We start from the raw sequence: 16,912 nt of genomic DNA, 5'->3' as shown, positions 1-16,912 counted from the left end.
AAATATAATCATATTTTTTTTATCTTTTTCAACCTATATCTGTTGAGATTTTCCTTGTAGTATCATATATTTTATACTTTTAGTAATACATGATAATCACAGTTGATAAGCAATATAAAAACACGCAAAATAAGGTAATAAATTAGTGTTTTCACAAATTAACATATGTGTATACATTAAATCATGTAATTAAAATTTTATAAATATATAGAAGTCAATCAAAATTGTCATCCATAGATTATATGAGAATTAACTGTCTAACTATAAGCTAAGCTCACTAATATCGTAAATCAAAAATATCAATTCTAAGTAGCAAATTGACAAACAAACATACACAATTAGCTTAGGCATAAGTTTTATAGTTCGAGTGAATTTATGTTTTACTTAAGGAAAAATCTATATAGAGGTTGAAAATATGCTTTACTTTCATTTAAGCAAAAATAAGATTTAGAAAATATGTTTCTCTTCTCTGATTTTAATTTAACTATAAGAAAAAGCTGTAAGAAAATCTAAGAATATATATCTGATCAAAAAAGCTTTTTTTGTTTCAAAAGAACCAACATGTTTCAAATTTTGACATAAAAATCAATACAATAATTTAACAACTTTTTAGACTGTTCAAAAGATCAAATTTATTTAAATTGCTCAAATGTCCCACCAAACCAATTTTGTTTCCACCCATTTATTTGATAATTAAGAAGAAAAACTGATTTGATAGATTTTTTCGAATTTGAACTTATTATTGCAAATATTTAGTAAAAATTTTCCTGCACACTTTTTCCCAACACTTTCATCCCTTCACCCTTCGTTTAGCAGTAAAAAAGATTTTTTTGAATTTATTATCAAACTTTAACTTTTAAAATAAAAATTAAACGACTGACAAGTATTTCTTTTATTGTTTTTCTCCCTCTTTTTATGGTTTTCATAAGTCCAAAAATTTCCAAATCTCGTTATTTGTAAAAGAGTCCACAATCTACACTGCTAAAAATATGTTATGATAATGTCATAATTAAAAAAATATTTAAAAATATAGAAAGTCAAAGGTCAGCCAAAAAGTATATTGAAATTGTGAGAATGATTGAAGAATTACTGTCTTTTTGCAGTCAACTTTGTTTTACTGAAAGAACAATAAGAAAAGTATATCATGTGATAGTTGCTTGATTTAGATGAATAATGTTATATAATGGTTGACAAATGTAAATGTAATTGATGATTATAGTTATGGAAAATAATTATTAGATAGTTAATTAATAGTTGTTTAGTTTTAATTAAGTAAGAGACATATAAGATTATATTTCTTAATATTTATTATTCAAAACTATGGAGATAGCCAAAGATACTTTTACATATATAGTGTGAAATTATATATAATGAAATTGTGTTAAAGTATGAAAAAAATAATATAACAGAGTTTTTAAATTATTTTCATATAATATAGGATAATGATATTTAGACAACATTTTTTTTATAACATTTGAATATTGATTACGTGTCAATTTGTGATTGGTCGTAAATTACTCCATAATCAATAATAATAATCATAAACACACTATTATGGAGTAATTTAAGACCAATCATAGATTGATACATAATCAATGTTCAAAAAAATGTTGTCTAAATATCATTATCCTATAATATATGTGTTTGTATTATATGAAGTATATCGATCGGAATTAACGGTCATTTATGAATAATTAATAGGTATTAACAAATTAGAGTATTGATGATTAATTATTGGGTTTGGTTGCATAAAAATATATTGTGTTAATGGTTAATAAACGTGTTAATGGTTTAACTACAACAAGCCTTATAAACATACAATTGATGTACAAGTATAATCATCTTCTATTATCCAAATAAAATATAAATATTTTTTCTGAAAACATATATGACTTAAGCGATAGTGTCTTCTACATGTCAATTACCAATCGAGAAAAATTACTTGAAGAGTTGGACGATCAGAGCATAACAAAAAAAATGATGATCGATCCCAGACAAATGTTACCAAAACAGTGTTATTTTTTTTTTATTGATTCATTATTTGTTTGTGATTATATTTATGTATTTCAAACTTAATGAAAAATGACGTGCGTATCAAAATATTATAAAAAAAACTGTATTAATATACTTTTATCTTTAATGTATTTACAAAAAGAGACACTATTTTCTAGATTTTAAAATTATGTTGAGAAAATAATAAAAATAAAGAAATATGACAAAAGGTTTTAAATATTGTAGAAATGTTAAAACGAGTTTTAATTTTAAGTTAACTTTATTATGGATTAGGGTCAGATTAGAATAAAAAAAATATTATTTTGAAATGTGAATCACACTGAATTTGATTTATTTTATCTGTAAATTAAATAGATTTAAGCGAGTTAAAAAAAATGATCTATAATTTATTAATAAAAAGTTTTTATTAGTCAAGTAAGTTTACTTTTATTATAATAATAAATATATAAATTAAATTAGAAAAACAATATATTTAAACGAGTCACTTACTAACACACTAATATGCATTAAACTAAGTTAGATTACAAATTTCATTACTCACAATAAATTAATCAGATTGAAATGATTTATTTTTAATTCAACTTATAAATCAACCAATGTATAAATCGGATCAACTTATTTACAATTGTATATCATAGAGACGATCATTGGAATATAAAACAACAAAGAAAACGATATTTCGTATAATTATGAAGTAGTACACGAATGCTAGCCACAAATACTTGTTATAACAAGTATCAATTTTGAAGGTCCACGTGTCGGGAGGATGATGAAGTCAAAATAATTGAATTCTTCTTGTAATTAACAAGTACCATGTAGGAGACATTATCATAGACAAAACCACAAAAATTAATCTATCAACCCTTAAACAATAGGAAACGACACATCACGCAAAGATCAAGCGACAAAAATATTGATTCATAAATTGACAATTCTAGCAAAACATGTGGAAGTGTTATTTATTGCACTTAAAAAAAAGAAAAAACCTAATTAAATTTCACCTAATTAAAAAGAAAAAACCTAATTAAATCATACCTGATCAAAATTCAACCAAATTTTACTTTTCAATTAAATTTTAAAATGTTTAAATCTTTTTTTGGTTCCTAAGTTATGAGCGGATGTTCAGTTTAGTCACCGCTTTTAAAAATGTAAATCTTTGATTCCTAAGTTATAAAAAATGTATCAAATGAGTCTTTTTTGACTTGAAATACTGTTTTTTATTATTTCTTAACAACAACTACATTTTTAGATTGTTTTTTCGATGTTCATGGTCAAAGTACAAAAAGCAATCTAAAGTGCTGTTATTATTAAGAAACAAATCAAAGCAATCTAAAAATATAGCAGTTGTTAAGAAACAACAAAAAACGGTATTTCAAGTCAAAAAAAGGGACTAAACTGAACATCTACTTATAACTTAGAGACCAAAAAAAGGTTTAAACCATTTTAAAATTTGTTTAACATCTCATAAAATCAAAATTCAGTAAACTTAAAATCCCAAACAACCCTTATTCATATAAAACTTAATATTTAACACAATAATAATTATTTTCCCTCACCTTAATTATTTGTAAAAACATAACGAACTTTGGATCATTGAGTGGAAAGTGTTAAGTATCAGTGATTTAATTCACAATTTCCCAAACATAATAATCCAAAACCTTATATTGAACCTCAATGTTACTCCCAATTTTATTTTTCTTTCATAGACATCACGAATGTGGAATCTAGAAGGAAAATGAAAAAAAGAAAAAGAAAAAAAAAGAGGGAAATTACTAAAATGAACTTACCTAAGACTTTTCAAATCCAAATTGCTGCTATTTTTTTTTTCTGAGATGAATCCCTCAAAACTTAAGGATGGGTGGGAATTTGAGAAATAACAAATGAAAGGTGGAGGAAAGAAAGGTTTGTGTTGCGGGAAGTTCAAAAGCTAAAACTCATAACTTCCCACGCCACTCCCCTAATTTACTATTTTCACTCCCATTATTCCTTTCTTAAGCCCATATCTAAAGAAAACCAGCACTAACTAAAAAAACATTATCTACACCCTTTTCTCATACTAGACGACATAAATAAATAAATGAATGTATCAAGGTTATTGTGATATAAATAAACAAATGGTGTAATTTTTTTTTTCAAATGATACAAATTTAGAAACAAAAATTATAAAAAATAGACAAGTCGTACTAACTTAGTACATTTTAGTGTGCTGTAAAATTTTAATTTAAGTCATGTTACTTAGTATGATTTTAATGTATTTTGATATAAACTGAAATCTTGTTAGTTTTGTACAACTTTAATACATTGTAATTTTTATTTTATTTTAATTGAAATTATATCAATTTGATACCATTTTAGTGCATTATTTGTTTTTAATTTTAATGGAAGTTGGGCCACTTCGACACAACTTTACTTTGATAAATCAAAAGCGTATTAAATTGTCACAACTCTTTCACAATAAAACCGTACCAAAATGATATAATTTTCCTATTTCTAAAATTACATCATTTCGATAATTTTAAAAACAAAATTGCATGCCTCTATAATCACTAACTTCATTTTCATATTAATAGAAAAAAAAAAAATAAACAACTGTTGCTATTACCATTCCTATTGAAGCTTTAGAATTAACGTACATGAAGCCGCAAAGACAATATTTTAATAGAAATTAGAGAATTGGACATTTACTTTTAAAATTTAGTGACCTTTGTTTTTTCAATCCCTTAAGTAACTTTTCATTTTTGTAGTATTAATAATTACTTTTCTCCAAAGTTTATATAAATAATCGACTTTCATAATTTTTTAGTTGTAGAAATTGAAGGCATATTATAAAATTTACAACAATTTATGTATGGGATGAAGTAACTTAATTAGATCTCTTGATCATCCATTTTTGAGTTATAGTTCATATTTCACATTTAATTTTTTCTTTAAAAAATATTCTGTTTAATTCTATTTTAAATTTAGTTTATTGAACAATTGCACTCTAATAGAAGAGTTTTCAATTAAAATGAATTATAATAGTATAATTTATATATTTCGAAATATTATTTTTTAATCATATAAAATAAACATTTGTAGTGTCTAAATACTAATTATTTTTAAGGGAAAATGATAACGTGTGCCTGAAGTTCTTCGTCGCTACCGCGTCAGTGAATTGTGTTTTAAACGGGATTCAGAAGGTTAAAATCGCGTTTTAAACGGGATTCAGAGGATTACTATCGTAATTGTACGAGTTTCTTTCTCACACGCTCTTTATTTTTCCATAACCTAATATTAATCTTTTCCCGTTTTCTTCAGAACTCTCTATCGGTTTGCTTGACAGCTTTCAGCTAAAGGATTTGGGGATAGAAGACCAAATCACTGTAAGTTTTACTTCGAGCGTTTTTTTGTTACGTCAAAATCTTTGTCGCACAATTATGTTTTTTCTGAATTATGTCTAATTTTAGGTTAGGAAGGAAAATGCCCAAAAAGGGAATGGGAACTTAAACTTGGATTGAAAAATTACTTAATGTTTGTTCTGTGGAATTTTAACATCGTTGTTGTGCTGATTGTGTGATGTTCGATTTGACTCTTAGCGCTCTCGCCGAAAATTTACCTCTGCACGTACTTAAAATATCTTAGGATTTCAAGCATTTTCGTTTGAACTGATTTTTTTTTGTAAGAGAATGGAGTTCAATGATAACCGCTTACTTAATTGAAGTTAGTTGGAGATATTATTTATTAAACTGAGTTGCACTGGATTTTGTCTTGTTTTGGAATGGATTCTCGGTAGAAAAAATCAATCAATTTTCCATGATCAAGGTGAAGCAACAAATAATTCATTCTACCTTTTCATGGTTTCACTATGATATCATAAGGTAGAATCGGTTCTTGTATTTTGTTCAAACACACTAATTGTTACCGGCCTAAACTTTAGTTATGGCCTTTTTGAAAACCTATTCAGTTTACGCTGTTTCTATTGGGCCAGATTTCTCCTACAGACTATACTGTATGGTTTTTTAAGAGACTCCCTTTTTGTTCTGTGTTAGCTTTGTGGAGCTGAATTTTGGGTTCAATTTTTCTTTAGGTGAGAATGAAGTCCATTTAGTTTTGAAATCAAATAAATTTATTCACACCTCAAAATATTAAAATAAAAATAAACACTCAACAGTAGAACCAATAATTAATTTGTACTTCATCTATCTAACTGTTGAACAACACTAGGGCGTTTCCCCAGTTCTCTCTTTCTCTGTGTCACCATCATAATTCATCAAGACACCATATCCACGGTCAACTTAATCACTTTTGGTAAATCCTATATTGCACCTCCTTCTTTCTCACATCAACACCTCTTCAATGTTCCTCATGGTTTAGGTCTTTTCTGTTTCTATGGATTTGTGAATCCATGTGCCATTATGTTTTTAATTAAATGCCACAATTATCACATAAATTCCTATGAACTTTAATGTGGAAAGCTGTTTGATTTTAAGAATTTCAATGGATGAACTTTCTACTAATGGCCCTTTCCTAGCTGGGAATGAAACCATATACAAGTTCAATGTCTGTGTAGAAAACTTGCCATTGCCATGATGCACTGTTGTTCTCTTAAATACCATTTACCCATTCAGTTGTTGCCTAGCTTCATCTAAAGTTCAAGTGACAGTTATCTCTTTTTTTAACGATGGTGAAATTGCTCCTGCATTCTCTCATGTTTGGCTGCAATGTTTCCGGCACCAAAATTGCTGTTATGTGGATGCACTTGTTGCATGTCTAAGTAATAAGAGAAACTTTAGTAGTAATGCTTCTGTGCTGGTTTTTAGAGAAACTAAGCCTTGCTTCAAAAACCTCCTAGAAAATTGCACACACTTGGTGATATGTTAAAATACAGATATGTGGAAACTTATTCAGTCCTTCAAGCTAGCTGCCTTCAACATTGGTTTAAAAACTGGCAAGCACTTAGGAGAAACAAATTAACAGCTAGCACTTTTGCTGCTGCTATTGGGTTTTGGCGTCGGCAAAGGGTCCAACTGTGGTTAGAGAAGATTGGTGCTATTGAACCTTTCCCTGGAAACCTTGCCACCTGTTGGAGCAATATCAAAGAGGAGGAAGCACTTGAAAGATACAAACTGATAACTGGAAACACAGTGTTGTTTCCTGAATTTCAGGTTTATGACTCACACCCACAAAACAGCAGCTGGCTTGCTGCTTCACCAGATGGTGTAATCGACAGTATGAATTGCCTTCTCGTGAAGTATTGGAGATAAAGTGTCCATATTTCAATGGGGACATAAGTAAAGCTCTCCCTTGGTCTCGAATTCTAATTCACTATATTCCTCAAGCTCAGGGTTTAATGGAGATTCTAGGAAGGGATTAGATGGATTTTTATGTTTGGGCTCCTAATGGTAGTAGTCTATTCAGGTTACATCGTGATGCTGAGTATTGGGATGTAATGGAAATAGCACTGTATGATTTCTGGTGGAAGCGTGTCCATCCAGCGAGAGAGTTGTATAGTAGTAATGTTTCGAGAAGTCCCCTTTTTCAATTAAGAACAATGAGGCCAACTCCTATGCATGAATTATGTAGAGATATTGTTTATAAAAGCAAACACATTGCTCCAAATTCTAAGTTGTTGATGCGGGAGATACGTGGGAAATTAATAAATTGATGCCTTCAATTGGTATAGGAGAGTCATCAAACTAGTAACAAATTCTTTATTATAGACTACATAATATTTGAGTGGTGAGTGTGAATCAATATAGTTAATGAATAAATTGATATTATTTGAGAAGAATGACATTATTACTTTGTCGTGTTGATTGTTAGATGAGATTACTTGAAGTTGGAGAGTGGGTAAAGACAGACTTAAAAGGTTATAGAACTATTCAAAATTGAGAAATGTGATAGAGTAAGGGTTGTGTTTGACTGCAAGGATGCCTATAGAACTCTTCAAATGTCTCGTGTGTTTGCTCTTGCACCCTCCCTGTCTTCCTATATTCGTCAGTGTATTAGATATGTTGGATCACTTTTCTAATAACAATAAAATCACCTGCTATTTGGAGTTAAATGGTTACAATGGGATATATGGAGTTACTTGCTATGAATTCAGTTTGAGGTTGCAGGTCTTGTTACTTTTCTCTTCCTCTCTTCGACATTAAGACTCTTCTTCTCATAGTCAGCATGACCCAGTAACATAGGTTCCAGCAAGATGATTTATTAGTTCTACTGAGCTTGAATTGAAGTTTCAATTGTAATTTCGAGCTTAAAGAAATAAGTTGTTCCATCTAATTCATAAACAATTGGCAAAGGAAAACTGTCTTTCATCATAATTATGTTCATATCTTTATAATCAATACAAAATCTTAATGTGCCATTTTTTTATAATAGGATATGAAAGGGGATGAATTCAAGGCACAATAATACCTTCCTGTAGCGTGTCTTTCATTAAAAACATAGTATGGACACCTTAACCTTACAAATATAATGAGGAAAAACAAAAGCATTTATATATATATATATATATATATATATATATATATATATATATATATATAAACATACAACATCCATTATATTTAAGCATTTTTTAATTCTTTTATTATAAAAATAATAATAAATAAAAATATTAATAACAGGTAGAATTCTCTTATTTTTACTTATTTTCATCCAATTTAAAAAAACTCACCTATTATATTTTTCTTTCTTTTTCTTTTCGTTTTTACTCCCTTATATCATCCAAACAAAAGACAAATAGTAATTTCTAATAAAATAAATTGAAGTTACATTGCTATTATATAATAAAATTATATTTATTAAACTATATATTATAAATTTCTTAGAATTTTCAACTTAATTAAATATATAGAGTGTTAGTTTTGGGTATATATTTATATTGAATACTTTCTCTCAACAGTTAGAAAGAAATAAAAAACGAGAAAGAAAAGGTAATTATTTAATTAAAAAATAAGAAAAAATATTTATTAATATTAATATTGTTATTATAATAAAAATCTAACAAAAATTACATGCACAGTCATGATTAATTATGAACTGATTAACAATCACTTTGTAAAATGATAAAAGATAATGATAGTTTTAACAAAATAATCAAGAGTTAAATATGTTTTTAGTCTTTATACTTTGATGCGATTTTGGTTTTAGTCTATTTTCAAACTATGGTACAATTTAGTCCTTCGACTTTAGAAAACTTTGGTTTTAGTCTTTTTTACCAAATTTTTTTAACTTTATTTGTTGTTTCAAACATGTTTCTCAGTTAACATTGAAGCAAAAATATGTCAAACAATGTAAACAATCCAAATGCTATAATAAAACGTGTTTTGAAACAATAAATAAAGTTAAAAAAATTTGGTAAAAAGGACTAAAACCATAATTTTATAAAGTTGAAGGACTAAATTGTACCATAGTTTGAAAATAGACTAAAATCAAAATCGCCTCAAAGAATAGGGACTAAAAACATATTTAACCCAATAATCAATTATATAATTAACATTCATTTATACTCATTACTTTGCATATTCATATTTCTCTTTCTCCTCCTTTTTCTTTGTACACCACACATCTGAACCTGTATCCATCTTCCATTCTTTCACATAGTTATGTTTTTTCTTTCTTTCAATTCTTTTTTAGGCTATTCCACAGTAATATCTTCAAAATTATTAAAAATTTAAGTATAGGTATAAATTTCATATCAAGAAAACAAAAAAAAAGAAAATTGAATGCTTTATAGGATAGAAGACCTATAAATATATTGTTTTAAATTTTTTAATTAGAAATTATATCATTCTCTTATAAGAGTTTAAGTCAGCTCTCATTGAATTTTTTTTGTAAAAAATCTTCCTTCAAAAGATCTACCAAAAAGTGAATGATGTCACTCAGAATAATTTACTTGAATAATACTATTTTTTATAACAAAAAAGTTTAATTAAACTTTTTTTTATTAGCAAAAGTTGAATTAATCTCAAATAAAATCCAACAATAGTCATCACACATGAAAATTTTATTAAAAAAATATAAAAAACATGAAACATGAAAGAATACACTAAATTCATAATAACCAGTGGCATCAAACCCGTTAGCCTTTGTTTCGCGCACCACTGCGTCATACTTCATACTTCATTTCTCATACTTCATTTCTCTGCTTCAGACCCAAATTCACAGAAGCACATTTTTCAGCGTCTTCCTCGAGAGAATTCGTCTCGCTCTCAAGAAATCCTTCGCTCCAACCACAGATTCACGTTTCCTCCGCACTGTAAGTCTTGTTCCCTCTACAGATCCATCATTCTTCTTCCCTATTTTCCCTATTTTGCCTTTCCACCTTTGATCCGATCTAATACATTTCTACCGTTTAATGTGTGTTTTGAACCGATTAATCGGTTCATATTTGCGTTCCTCACCATTTTAGGGTTCTCCGAATTAAATCTTCTCTGGTTTTAGAGTTTGGCTTGACTCCTAGGGTTTCTAGAATCTCTTCTGATTGTCGTCTCATTTCCGCTGCGTATTCTTCGTTGGAGTCAGATTCATGTTCACATCGCTTCTATCGTCATCTCCTCAAGGCGTCTTCCATCAGAAACCATATACATGTTCAATGTTTCTAGAAAACTTGCCATTGCCATGATACACGGTTGTTCTCTTAAATACCATTTACCCATTCAGTTTTTGCCTAGCTTACATCTAAAGTTCAAGTTACAGTTATCTCTTTTTTAACTATGGTGAAATTGCTCCTGCATTCTCTCAAATTTGGCTGCAATGTTTCAGGCTCTAAAGTTGCTGTTATGTGGATGCACTTGTTGCATGTCTAAGTAATAAGAGAAACTTTAGTAGTAATGCTTCTTTGCTGGTTTTTAGAGAAATTAAGACTTGCTTCAAAAAACCTTCTAGAAAATTGCACACACACTTGTCGATATGTTAAAATACAGATCTGTTGAAACTTATTCAGTCCTTCAAGCTAGCTGCCTTCAACATTGGTTTAAAAACTGGCAAGCACTTAGGAGAAACAAATTGACAGCTAGCACTTTTGCTGCTGCTATTGGGTTTTGGCGTCTGCAAAGGGTCCAGCTGTGGTTAGAGAAGATTGGTGCTATTGAACCTTTCTCTGGAAACCTTGCCACCTGTTGGAGCAATATCAAAGAGGAGGAAGCACTTGAAAGATACAAACTGATAACTGGAAATACAGTGTTGTTTCCTGAATTTCAGGTCTATGATTCACACCCACAAAACAGCAGCTGGCTTGCTGCTTCACCAGATGGTGTAATCGACCGTCTAGTGCATGAATTGCCTTCTCGTGGAGTATTGGAGATAAAGTGTCCATATTTCAATGGGGACATAAGTAAAGCTCTCCCTTGGTCTCGAATTCCAATTCACTATATTCCTCAAGCTCAGGGTTTAATGGAGATTCTGGGAAGGGATTGGATGGATTTTTATGTTTGGACTCCTAATGGTAGTAGTTTATTCAGGTTACATCGTGATGCTGAGTATTGGGATGTAATGGAAATAGCACTGTATGATTTCTGGTGGAAGCATGTCCATCCAGCGAGAGAGTTGTATAGTAGTACTGTTTCAAGAAGTTCCCTTTTTCAATTAAGAACAGTGAGGCCAGCTCCTAGGCATGAATTATGTAGAGATATTGTTTATAAAAGCAAATGCATTGCTGCTAATTCTAAGTTGTTGATGCGGGAGATACATGGGAAATTGATAAATTGATGCCTTCAGTTGGTATGGGAGAGTCATCAAACTAGTAACAAATTCTTTGTTATAGACTACACAATATTTGAGTGGTGAATGTGAATCAATATAGTTAATGAATAAATTGATATTATTGGAGAAGAATGACATTATTACTTTGTCGTGTTGTTTGTTAGATGGGATTACTTGAAGCTGGAGAGTGGGTAGAGACAGACTTAAAAGGTTATAGAACTATACAAAATTGAGAAATGTGATAGAGTAAGGGTTGTGTTTGACTGCAAGGATGCCTATAGATCTCTTCAAATGTCTCGTGTGTTTGCTCTTGCACCTCCCTGTCTTCCTATATTTGTCAATGTATTAGATCTGTTGGATCACTTTTCTAATAACAATAAAATCACCTGCTATTTGGAGTTAAATGGTTACAATGGGATATATGGAGTTACTTGCAATGAATTCAGTTTGAGGTTGCAGGTCTTGTTACTTTTCTCTTCCTCTCTTCGATATTAAGACTCTTCTTCTCATAGTCAACACGACCCAGTAACATAGGTTCCAACAAGGTGATTTATTAGTTCTACTGAGCTTGAATTGAAGTTTCAATTGTAATTTTGATCAATTGATTGTTAACTTGGTTGTCCTAATTGTAATTTGTACACGATGTTATCTATTAATGTTTTGAAAGGCATAAAGTTGTCTCTTTTATACTAAAAGTGAACTAGTAAATATTTGTAGTCCTTGCAGGTAGTCCTGTATATGTTTGTTAAACTATGTTATGATTTACTATCCAGTGTTTTGAGTGAAAAGGTTCAAATTTTGACAATGCTGTCTTATGCATTTTCTGAAATAGGTAAAGGGTGCTTTGAATAAAAATCTGGGACTTGAAAGTTACTTAATTACCTACAAAATTGACAGCTTTTCATAAGTTTATGAGAAGTTGTTTGTTTTGCTTATTGTTTTTGCTGTTTATGAGCAGTAGTTGATGTGTTTGTGACTAATTTTATGGTGGCTATTATTGCTTATTTATATTATGCCTGTCACTACCTTTTGGATTCTCAGGTTACATGGAGGATTCAGAGCAGAGGAAGAAAAGGCTGAGAGAAATGCGCATGCAAGCTGATCATGCTGAAGTTTCTGGTGCCATGGAAGGTTCTGCTATGCCCGGTTCTCTCTCAAATCCCTTGATTGAAGCTCCTTTAACTATGCCATCATGGGATAAATCGTATGCTGCTCCAAGGTTTGACTTTTATACAGATCCGATGAGTGCCTTCTCTTCTAACAAAAGGAACAATACTAGTATCCAGGCTGCACCGGATAGTTTCCCTCCAAATGTTGGTTGCTCTCCTATGGCACAGTATTCATCCCCACATCCAGGTACTGAAATGTTCACGAATTACTTTTTACCTGACTTAGGTATCCTTTAATTTGATTTGTATAAGTAGCTATCCAGTCAGAGTCTTGTAGATTCATGTAGCAATAAGATAATAAGCCTGATTTATGGTGAATATTATACTACGTCCATCCATAATGGAATGAGGACTTTACATTCCGCCAACACCCATTCCCCTTTGACACCTATTTAGCAAGTAGGCTGATATTTTTACCCTCAAATGTCGAGTTTTTACATTTAATAAGTTTTCAGAACATTATTTCCATCAATTGACAACAACCTACACCGTTTTGAAAATTGACTCAATCAAGTAGGAAATCTAGTCCTCCAAAAGATTGTTTAAATCATAACAATTTAGCATAAAGGATTTGGTTGAGTCCAATTTGGATCTTTTAAAGGTACAAATTTATATGTTAATTTAAATACTTTTGGGTGATTCCGATGATGCAGTCCCAATCTTTCAAGGTCTAAAACTTCATGCTACTCTGTAATCTATGAGAAGTTTCTCTGGTCTATTTTTATATAATAAATTAATAATTGTTGAATAAAAGTATGCAGCATTGCTTTTTGAGTCAGTTCTATATGTTTTCTAGTATTAACTACCTCAAATTTCTCATGTGCTCTATTATCTAAATTTACCTTATCTATTCCTCAATGACAATTGTTATTCATTGATTGGATATAACAGAATCAACAAATCCACGGATGACTCTACCTCCTTTTCAAGTATCAGCACCGGCATATGGAAACATGGATTTTAGTGGACCTAGAGGCCCTGCTCACGATAACTTCCTATTCCATCCATCAAGTGTTGGTAGACATCCAAATCCTAGATTTGAACCATCAGGTGGTCCATTATATAACTCTACACAGGACATAGCTCATTGGGCCAGTTACAGTCCTAATCCTTCTCCAGGGCACATCAACATTACAAGGCCCAGTAAGAATCCCAATCCTTCTCCAGGATACAGCAATATTCATAGGTCCAGTTACAGTCTCAATCCTTCTCCAGGGTACAACAACAGTCCTAGGCCCAGTTACAGTCCCAATCCTTCCCTAGGATACAGCAACAGTCCTAGGCACAGTTACAGTCCTAATCCTTTTCCAGGATCTAGGCACAGTTACAGTCCCAATCCTTCTAGGCCTGGTCAAGGGCGAGGGAGGGGTGAATGGCACAACCCTGGTAGTTTTGTTTCAGGACGGGGTAGTGGACGAGGACCAAATTTTCATGGTCATTTATCCAACGAAAAAGCTGGTCTTGGTCCTAATCGATTTTACCAGAGCTCCATGGTTGAAGATCCATGGAACCATTTAGAGCCTAAAATATGGGAAGCAATTGATGGTTCTTTACATTCTTCACGTATACCTGAGAAAGTAAAACCTTGGATTTCAAAATCAAAGAGTACAATAGGAGGGGGATCATCTGCTGCTTCTGTCAAGTTCTGTTCTGAACCAAGCCTTGCTGAATACTTGGCTACTGCATTCAATGAAGCTGCCAACGATGCAGAAAATGTATGATGACAGCTACCCCTTACATGAAGGGCCCATCATGACGTTACACACAGAGGAATGAATTTCCAGCCAGTGAAAAAACCAAATAAATTTCAAGTCAGTTCATAGATTAATGCCAAGGAGGTACTATTTGTACTAAAACACAAGAAAATTTTTGGGATGTGTTCGGTACTTGGCACGGTTTGATATGTTGGCGTCCAATTAATTGTGTACTATCTAAAGTTGTACCGGTCCAGATAAAAAGTCCATTCATAATTTGTCTAGAAAGTAGAAACTGCAAAATTATAATCACATGTAAAGCGCTGGTATCTAGTGAAATCTCGGTCAAATGCTTTAACTCAAGTGACATGTGCATGCCTATACTGTGATCCTGATCACACATTTCTACCCTAAAACGATTTCCCCTCACACTGGGTCACCCATTTAGCCTCTGCAGCACCCAAAATCCCTGTGCTGCTGAACAGAGAAGCCTTGCAAAAGTACTCAGTTGAAGGGTGCAGGTTTTCTAACTTGAATCTTTTCTCAGGCCTCAAGACGATGAAGGTGGGTTGTTCAGGGTAGTCTGTAGTTGATATTCTGTGCCAAAGCCTGCAGCCTAGAAAGTTCTTTAAAAGTTTGTCATCGTACTCCAGCACGATAACCACTGAAGTAGAGGAAGACACTCTTCAAAACGAATTGAACATGCTGCCGAATAAAGTCACCAGAAAAGTCATATCAGTATGGGTAATTAAAGCAAAATTTACTGATGCAAAAACAACACTGTTTAATTGTTCAATTGATTTACTTTATTTGATCTCTCATGTTGTCCTATCATATAATCATGTAGAAGAAATGCAATTTCATATTCTCAATCATTGTCTATCATGGAATGAGACTTGCCATTGCCAATATCTAAACCATTTAAGTCTTCTCCATATTGAAGAAAAACTAAAAAAGTAAAATTATTTAGTTCTTTCCTTTATTCCTCCATATTGAGAATAGTCATACTTGGAATTATTCTGGAACCAAAATTTCACGACTACTGTATTTTATCATGAAAATCAAGATAAGTTCTGGTTCTGCCTGGCATTTGTTCAATAAAATGACCACTGAAAAAATAATAAAAAGCTTACTTGGTGCATCTTTCATTTCCACAGAAACAGAGAAAAGGTCAGAAAACTTTGAATCAAAACATTCAATTGCAGTTGAGCACAATCTCTGAACCTCAGCACCACATGAAAGCCGGCTTACAATTCCACGAGTCATCCTCGCATATACATGATCGAGTGATCCCACTTCATTCTCCAGTAACTTGAGAGCAGTTTCTACAATCTTTTGCAGTTCCTTGTACATTTCTGTTCCTAAAAGAATTCTGTGAGCCAGGGATATTCGCAAAGACAGTATATCCATTCTTCTTGCTTCTTTGGCAACCAATAATTGCTTTCTCCATGTCCTGTAAAATCTAAACATCCATTCCAAAAAAACAAAATAAAATAAAAACTGTAGCTTACATGAGCCAGCTTATACTGCAGCAGACCACTAATATGACTCTTTGTAATAACACCTCTTTTGTTAATAAGTTCTCCCATTAACATGTGAACAGATGACAATTTATTAATAGGGTTTATAAAATTACGAATGAATGAATGTATGTAATTATNTATGCATATTTTACTTTTGCATGCTGGTAAAGAAAAAGTATATAACCAACTTACTTCATCAGTTCATTACTTTTTCCACAAGAAACACAACACCACAACTTCCCTTCAAAATGCCAGACATTTGACTACTCAAAGCACATTGCAAATGACAGGACATTCCACATGACTCCTCATTTGCATTAACCTCTAATACAGTTCGTACACTTCAATTCCAAATACATTATTATTATTATTATTATTATTATTATTATTATTATTATTATTATTATTATTACGAACTTAACAGTGCATGCAGCTAAACACACTTCCATTTCCCATTCCTAATTTGTTAATGTGATGAAGGGGGCGCAGCACAGGTGGCAGGCATAAAAATGAACAACATTTAGCCTTTAGAAGTGAAGGAGGTGAAACAAGAGTCTAATCCTCACGGAAAAGGAACAAGAGAATGACAACAGTCAGAAATTAATTAACCATATTTCTCTGGTCTACTTTTTCTAAAAAAAAGGCTTGTTGAAAATAAAAGATTGAAACAACTGAGGACAACTCTATATCAAATGCATTAACATTTTATCGATCAAAATTACAAGTTCCAAAATCGTCAAGTAGTATCACTTAAACTTGAAGTTAACGATCACACGATTCACTGGAAAAATTGATAATCCTAATCCATGTATTAGAGACACAA

General features: G+C 31.3%; 1 protein-coding gene across 6 annotated transcripts; it reads left to right on the top strand.

The window, feature by feature from the left end:
- The first annotated feature begins 5,148 nt into the window (after window positions 1–5,148).
- On the top strand, window positions 5,149–16,003 carry LOC106756162 (protein SICKLE). Of its 6 annotated transcripts, none has more exons than XR_002666983.1 (5): window positions 5,149–5,239; window positions 5,311–5,375; window positions 12,745–13,059; window positions 13,764–15,310; window positions 15,724–16,003. XR_002666983.1 is itself a non-coding variant. In XM_014638463.2 (3 exons), exons 1-3 carry the CDS (start codon window positions 10,036–10,038, stop codon window positions 14,591–14,593), a joined length of 1,368 nt encoding a protein of 455 aa, XP_014493949.2. In that variant the 5' UTR covers window positions 10,021–10,035; the 3' UTR covers window positions 14,594–15,475. The 6 variants fall into 6 exon arrangements, 1 of the variants encoding a protein (XP_014493949.2); XR_002666981.1 differs by lacking the exons at window positions 5,149–5,239; window positions 5,311–5,375 and adding exons at window positions 10,145–10,258; window positions 12,150–12,248; XR_002666982.1 differs by lacking the exons at window positions 5,149–5,239; window positions 5,311–5,375 and adding exons at window positions 10,240–10,258; window positions 12,163–12,248.
- Window positions 16,004–16,912: the final 909 nt, after the last annotated feature.

Source organism: Vigna radiata, chromosome 2 (genome assembly GCF_000741045.1).
Source record: "Vigna radiata var. radiata cultivar VC1973A chromosome 2, Vradiata_ver6, whole genome shotgun sequence".
Lineage (NCBI taxonomy): Eukaryota > Viridiplantae > Streptophyta > Magnoliopsida > Fabales > Fabaceae > Vigna > Vigna radiata.
The sequence above is the reverse complement of the archived record's forward strand: the minus strand, read 5'-3'. Positions and strand labels throughout refer to the sequence as shown.

What these genes read in the sequence shown, in the direction of transcription:
- LOC106756162 (XM_014638463.2), top strand. Translation starts at nt 10,036, where the DNA reads ATGAAAGAATACACTAAATTCATAATAACCAGTGGCATCAAACCCGTT. An exon ending in ATTCACGTTTCCTCCGCACT is followed by an intron (nt 10,259 to 12,744) that starts GTAAGTCTTGTT and finishes TTGGATTCTCAG; the next exon opens with GTTACATGGAGGATTCAGAG. An exon ending in GTATTCATCCCCACATCCAG is followed by an intron (nt 13,060 to 13,763) that starts GTACTGAAATGT and finishes TGGATATAACAG; the next exon opens with AATCAACAAATCCACGGATG.